At 42.9% G+C, this 7,750-nt stretch overlaps 1 protein-coding gene across 1 annotated transcript; it reads right to left on the bottom strand.

Moving 5' to 3' along the window:
* Positions 1 to 988: 988 nt before the first annotated feature.
* LOC123034997 (vomeronasal type-2 receptor 26-like) lies at positions 989 to 7,405 on the bottom strand. Its single transcript, XM_044452813.1, has 6 exons — positions 7,140 to 7,405; positions 5,406 to 5,583; positions 4,348 to 5,208; positions 3,318 to 3,545; positions 2,526 to 2,652; positions 989 to 1,902 (listed from the first exon to the last, which is right to left on the bottom strand). The coding sequence occupies exons 1-6, from the start codon at positions 7,403 to 7,405 to the stop codon at positions 989 to 991; spliced, it is 2,574 nt and encodes an 857-aa protein (XP_044308748.1).
* Between the last annotated feature and the right edge of the window lie 345 nt (positions 7,406 to 7,750).

Below are 7,750 nucleotides of genomic sequence, written 5' to 3'. Positions count from 1 at the left end.
TGCACTTCAACAGGACATGCTGTGTAGTTTCTATCTGTTCAATATCACAGGGGCAAAGGCACTCTGAGCAGGGGATCTCTTTATACCATCCCTCCAAAACTGCTGAGGGGAGTCCATTAAGGTGGGCCTAGGTAAAAGCACTTCTGTGTTCATGCATTTCTAATTGTTTGACATAGGGTGCAGCTATTACAATGTGTCCATAGTCCTCCCTAAGACAGAATTCAGGCCTTTATTGAGATCACTTTGTCTTTTAATGTCTGCTCTGCTCTGCTTGATGGTTTCTGCTGCCTGTTCAAAGCCCATATTTACTAAAGTCCTCAGGAGAAGACACAAGAGAGCTATTTTGTACTTGATTTAATCCAGTTGGATATGAAAACGTCTTGCAGATTTAGTGGAGCAAGGCCAACTGGAAAGTATACAAATCTGAGGCAGTGCACAAGAATGGACCCCCAGATCCTAGCTTCACTTTGGATCTGACCAGTCTCCAATCTCATCTTTGCATTGGAGAAAACCCTAGGAACACCCAGTATTTCCCTCAGAAATTTTGATTGAACAAGTTGTAGTACTTGGGTGTTTGGGAAAGGCCCCAATTGTGGTCCATACAGTAGTTGAGATAGTACTTTTGCTTGGTATAGTTGGAGGACTAGGGGGATCTAATGGCCCCCTTTAGATCTCATGAATTGTATTATGGCTGATGTGCTTCTCTGGGCATTTATTGCCATATATTCACTATGCGCCTTCCTGGATCCATTTGCTTATAGGACTATATCTCAATATTTGAATTAGGAAACCTGCTCAATCTTGTGCTGACTTATCTTCCATGACTGAGTTTTTCATCTTTTTGCAAAGGTCATGGTTTTTGTTTTTTTGATAATTAATTTCGGATCTTCCTCCTTGCAATATTCCATCAGCTTCCCCAGTGCTCTTGTGAGCCTGATTGGAGTCCTTGAAATAATAGCTGCATGATCTGCATATAGTAGTATAGTTATTAGCCTGCCATTAATTTCGTTTTTTTCATGAGGTGGTGCCTGAAATTCAAGTCAGGCCGCATGATAATGATGTAGCATTTGGGAGGGAAAATGCACCCAAGCAACCCAGCACTAGAGGCCAAGATGGAGAAGATCTCCACGGCCACCATGGACTTTCCTTTCGTGCTCAGGTAGGTTGGAATAAAGGTCAGCCAGACGCTGCAGAAGACCAGCATGCTGAGTGTGATAAACTTGGCTTCATTGAAACTATCAGGTAATTTCCTGCCCAGGAAAGCCACTGTGAAGCTAACCATGGCCAGAAAGCCCATAAAAGACATCACGCAATAGAACAGGAGAGTGGAACTTTCCTTACATTCCAGAATTATTTCTTCAGTCATCAAATGCATGTCAAAATCTGGAAACGGAGGAGAGGTAGCCAGCCAAATGGTGCAAATCAAGGCTTGAATCAGGGAACTGGAGAGAACAATGGAATTACTCAGCTTTTTCCCCACCCACCTTCTTATTCTGGATCCTGGCTTGGTGGCCATGAAAGCAAGGACCACAGTGATGGTTTTGGCCAACACACAACCAAGAGCCACTGAGAAGATGATGCCAAAAGCAGTTTGTCGAAAGAGACAGGTCAGCTTGTGAGGTTGGCCAATGAAGAGCAAAGTAGAAAGGAAGGAGAACAGGAGGGAGACCAGGAGAGTAAAGGTGAGGTTCCTGTTGTTGGCCTTGACTATGGGAGTGTCCCTGTGTCTGATGAAGACCCCAAGCACCAAAGCTGTGATCGCAGAAAAGGACAGAGCAATGAAAGCCAAGCTGATTCCCAGTGGTTCTTCATAAGACAAGAAGGTTATTTTTCTGAGAATGCAGAAGTCCTGATTCTCATTTGGATATTGATCTTCTGGACACTGAAAACACTCATTCATGTCTGAAAAAAGAGGAAAGTATACATGTGTTCATGTGTATGCTGATATTCACCAAACAGTGCTTTATGCTTATCGATAACACCCTCAATATGGACAGGAAGTTCAAATCAAGTTGCCACCATTCCCAGGCTATTCTCTTTGCACTTAACGAACCTTGCTGGCTTTGGGATACCTTCATTACCAGAGGTGGTATGCCTGCATACACCAGTCACTGAGCAGCTTGGGCAGGAGGACGTCTTCCACCCATCCTGCTTGACGGCTCCTGTGGTTAGTTGGATCTAGTGTGGGATCCGGTGTGTACGCAGTGCTGGAGTAGGTGGACATTAGGTTTGACCCAGCATGGCTTTTCTCTACATTCTTAAACTCAGCTTCTCCCACAGAGATAACAAAAAGGTAGTTTCCATAAACTCCAAATTCATCTTGTCTGGACGTACGGAAAGCTTCTCTGTTCATTCAGTCACTCTTGTTCATATGAATATAGATGATTTCTACATAATCAGCAAGGACCACTTGACTATCAACAGTTTCTTCTCATACAGGAAATAAAAAGGTATCTTTAAAGAAGCATGCCAAAGAGAGAAATCATATGAAAAAGCATGCTTGTGAAGTATGCGACACTTCCTACCCATCTGGCTTGAAATCTTCCCTTGGGGACATGGAAAGCAGTCGTAGCAACAAAATGGCTCCCCTTCCTTCTTTCTCTTTCTGTAACCCAACTGGCAGGCTTGGCTACAAAGAGAGACTGGCTGAACCTGTTTGCAAATGAGAATGTTCAATGCTTTAACATTTATAAAATAGATTTCTGGAATTTATATCCCAGTGCTTATTCTACAGATAAGTACTGGGTCCATAATAGTAAGACCCAATTCTCCTAATTAGCATGTGCAGAGGAAGGTTTCCATTAGCTATGCATGCCATATTGAGATCGTGTCATGTTTTCAGAAGAGGTGGTATGCACGGTCTGAATAGGCAGTGGCTGATATTGGAAGATTGTGAGAACATGAAAAAATACAATGCAATAAGAGAGAAGCAACCATTTCCACGTACAACCCATAATACATGCCTGGCGTCTGTCTCCTTGGGATCCTTCCCAACAGTATTTCCAAAAAGATGTATTTCAACATGATGAAACATGCTGCCCTTTGTTTACTTAAAGAATTAGAGTTTCAAGAACATGATCAATAAAAAGGAAATGACCCTGAGCTCAGTGGAATTTGTGTAGAATCACGGCCTTACTGGGCAATATTCAGTAAAAGTGGGTTATGGGTTTTTGCCAGGAGACACTCAGGGATATCTCAATCATGGGCCTCACTAAATGGCAGTGCACAGGAGTAGTTCTACTGTGGCACCTGAAAAATCATCTTCTTGAAAGAGCAGCAGCAGATGAGATGAACCTTGAACTCTGTACTGACCGTACCCCATTAAAGGTTCTGGGCCAGACCATGGCATCCACAGTAATGCTGAGCATCTTATCTTCAGGAGCATTTGGGTCAATTTTTCCAACTCTGAGTCTAAGAAATGACAGGTTTGGGAAAGTGATCCAGTTAAGAATATCAAATCCAGCCAGCAGATGGCCATTTCGGTCCAAGGAAACATCCTCACCAGCACCATTGTTAAATGTTGCACTTTGCAGATATTGGTGAAGCTGTCATGAAGAATAATGGTAGAAAGGGCAGTGATGTAGATTTGGAAAGTGCTGCAAGTATATGTAAAGGTGATGAGCTTCGATGCACTCAGTTTAGCAACCCATTGAAACCCTCGTGTAGGCTATTCTTGAGGTTCCACAACCCCAAACGCCTTAGGTTTTCTCTCTTTTGTTTCTTTTTCCTTTTTGTATTGTATTGATTGCTTATTTATTGCAGTGCAGCTGTAATTCCTCCTTTGCAAAATGCAATCTTAAAGGGAAATTTAAGGGATTAAAGCAGCTTTATGCACTTCAGCATGGAAACATGCCAGAAGCACCACAAGCTGATACATGCCACTCAACTGTGACAAGGAATATTAACAATGAAGCATGTAAAAATAAATCAAATCCATTATATCTATGTATGCAAGATCACGAGAAGCAGCATCAGGCCTGAATGGGTAAGTGCTTCCCACTTTGCATGAGAACATAGGCCCTCAAAACAAAAATCATAAGACCCTAGGCCGATGTGGTGTGAGAGTAGCAAGGTAAGGTGGGGTTCACTGCTGGTGCTGATTAGAAGCCCATGCAGTGATCCCTCACCCCAGTTTTCCCAGAATTCTCCAGGAATGTAAAGTGGGTTCAGAATGGTCTCTGTGATATCTAGTCAATAGCTGTAGCTGCGCCATCAGAAGCTTTTCTCAGCAGTGGAAGTATAACAAGGCTACTATATAGCAATTGCAAAATGAATTGATTACCAAGCTCGGCACACTGAGAAAGGACTTGGAAGAGCTTTCCGGCCTTTGTGCGCACCGCACCTTACCTGCCAGGTCTGATGCGCTGGATGCTCCCATCTTGTTCCATGTACCCTTGCCCTGCGTTTGGATGTCAGCGAATGCAAGGATCGCAAAGAATGTGCCACAGCATGGACAGCATTGTAGACACTGTAGCTGTGGCTGGTCATAGCCAGTTCAAATACAGACCCAGGGAGGCTCTCTAGCTTCTCCTTCCCACTGCAGATTTCATCATCCGGCTTTTTAATCATCTCCTTTAGGAACATGCAGCTAAATGCCTGTTGCCAGAACTCCCTGATAAAGCCATCTTCTTTGTCTGAGGTGGGATTCCTCATCTGAAGGAAATGCTGGAATCCAGGCACTTCTTTTGAGTGGATGGCAATGGACAGAGCACCATGCAGGATGTCTATGTCCCAGAATCTTTGAAAAGGAATGGAACTAGACTCCATTTGTGCTGTCATGATCCATACTTTCCCTTTGGACTTAATTTGTGTGTTCTCAACTTCTGAAAATTGGGGAAACATTCTCAAATATATCATGGTGTGACTTTCCCCATTGATAACTACAACATTGGCAGTGCTACTCATAATGTCCTTATATGTTTCAATCCACTCTGCCACCATGTCAACAATGTCCTTGGTAAAATAGAGTTTTGGCAAGGTTGCTATGAAGTCAAAGCAGATGCCTCTCTGGGAGAATTTGGGGAGTACCTTCTGCACAAACCTCTGTCCATTCTGATCCTGTACAATAATCACACCAATCCATGTCCATCTGAAAGCCAGCAGCAATTGAAGAATGCCCAGATACTGGTGGTCCCCAGCCGGGAACATCCCCTGGAACAAAGCTCCTTGGCTTTCATCAGTCCTTACTGGAACAGAGCCAAACCCAAGCTACACATACAAAGGGAAAAGAAAACTATTCTGAAGACAGAACTGCTTGTGGAGCTAAGAAATTTTTTTTTCTGTCTCAGGAAAATGGAAGAAATGTAGTGGAATGCTCTCTACCTCCAAAGCACAGGACCTCATGAAAAAGCTACAGAAAATATTACTATTGTATTATCACCCTACCCTCCATCTACATACCCTACCTGTGGCATCTTGTAGATATCCAGCATGGTGGCAGTGAAGAAGCACACATCTGAGGTGGGTCCCCCAATGACAGCTACCACGTTATCCTGGGAATCACATTTGTAGTTTGGCAGAAATCTGCCCCACGTGGAAAGAAGGTCCATTGCGGCACGAAAGGTCCAGGTTGCCAGAAAATTACTGTTGTAGATGTGGAAGCCCAGTGTGAGGTTTGAGAGGGTCTGGAGGTTTTCATTGCTCTCCTTTACAGCAAACACCAGGGCTAGGAGGTGTTGGTAGCCATGAGTCACAAACCTGCCATAGAAATGAGATGCTGCCTCAGAGAGCCTCAGGACAGGACTGGGGCTTTTTCACATTTCTGTTCAACAAGTTTTTACAATGATTTCAAGGTCCTGGATAGGGAAATTGTAATGAAAGGTTCTTAGAATAATATCCCTGGATTGTTGATGCTTCTGTCACCCCCATTACCTGGAGGCATCTTCAAAATATGCTTGATTGTTTGATGCATTTTCCTTTTTATGCTCTTTCAAATTTATAAGGATACACTCACAGGGGTATTGTTACTGAGCAGATAGGAACAGGTTTGTTAAATATAATTGGACACTTTTTGGTATTTCAGTGGACATTATTTAGTATGAAGAGAAGGCTGTCTACTTCATTCCATGCAGACTCCTGGTGTTCCTGTCACACTCAGGGCTCTTGCTTGTTGTGTAATGTACATGTATATAGACAGGTAATCTAGTCCTTTGTGGCATTTTCAAATACATGGCAGTCTGTCAGGCTGAATTTCAGACCCCTAGCTTTTTGATTTTACTAAAACAAAACAGAACAGAAAATATACAATGCAGTACAGTACCATAAAGTGCAATAAAATAGGAGTCTGGCTCTTTTGTTACTCCAAATAATATAGATATTTGTGGGTTGGGAAATGCAGAGCTCTACAGATCATGTAAGTCTGTGCTGGGTAGCAGGAGTAGAAGAAACAAACAAACAAATGTAAATGAAAGCCACTGGGAAAAAAACATTTCTGTGGTCATTCTGGGCTGATGAAACCAATGTTATCCTAATTACACATTGATGCAGGAAAGATTTAGTCTGAAGTTAGCTGAACTAGTGAAACCTGAAATTCATGGTAACTATTTGCACCCTGTTGGGGGAAATATGCAAGCGTTTGGACACAACCCTTCCCAGAGGCAGTTTTGAATCTGGGTACAAATCTATTCCCACAAACAGTGAAGGAGAGTGAGATTTTAATGTCGAATCCTGATTTGAGTATGATTTCAGTCAGCTTTAGGGAACAAGCCTCTGAAGTAGGTCTCCCAGTTATTATTATTATTATTATAACATTTCTATGCCGCCCCTTGCCGAAACCTCGGGGCAGCTTACAACATGATAAAATACATTGAAATAAAATAGTACAGTTCAAAATATGAGTACTGATATAAAAGCCTAATGTATCAGCCTGCATGGGGAAATGATCTAAAGTGATCAGGCTCTGTAGAACATGGTTAGGCAACCAATGGTCTAGAACTGAATGTGTTAATAATTATAGTTCACTTAGAGCGAAAGCATTACTGAAACATAGTTTACAGCAGAACACATAGCTTCTCTTTTGCAAACAATGTTCCCATAATATAGGTGTTAGTCCATAGGGTGCCGCAATCTTCTTATTGGTTTTGGCTGCAACAGACTCACCAAGCCACCCCTTTGGAGAATCATGTATTCCTTACACTTACATGAGGTCTTCAGGGATTCTCAGAGAGGGGTTCGATCTGAAGGTGATGGGGCTGAAAAACATATAGAACTGAGAGAGGATGCCAGCAATGATGAGGTCTCCAGACTGATAATACTGGTGATTTATGGCAAGAGGGTTGCTAACCATACAGCTGGTGACTCGGGCATAGTACATGGTCTGCAGCTGCAGCAGGAATTCAAAGAGCAGCAGCAGCACTGCACTGTTGGCACAGTGGCCCTTCAGACGACACTTAACCCGGCCTGTCATTGTCTTTTGGGGATCCCTGAGCAGCGCAGCTTGTCTCTATGGAGCACTCAGACAGCTTAGCCAGAGGCAGGACTGCATAGCGTGATGGAAAGCAACCGGCCCCACATTCACTTCCAGTCTTTAGCCCTTCCTGTGATGGCTGCAAGTTTCTTTATAGCCTCCTACAATGCTGCTTCATTGTTTTGCAAGGGACAAGTCAACTCCCCTGCTACTTGCAGGAGAACTAGGAGTAATGATCACCAACCTGATAATTACAGTTGAATTAGTAACCTTCTTGGAATTAAAATGTTTATCTTTTAAATGCAGTGCTATCTTTTAAATGCAGTCACCCCATAATTGACAGAA

This window comes from Varanus komodoensis, unplaced genomic scaffold, assembly GCF_004798865.1.
Source record: "Varanus komodoensis strain SLA01 unplaced genomic scaffold, ASM479886v1 scaffold747, whole genome shotgun sequence".
Lineage (NCBI taxonomy): Eukaryota > Metazoa > Chordata > Lepidosauria > Squamata > Varanidae > Varanus > Varanus komodoensis.
This window is presented reverse-complemented; position numbering and strand designations above follow the sequence as displayed.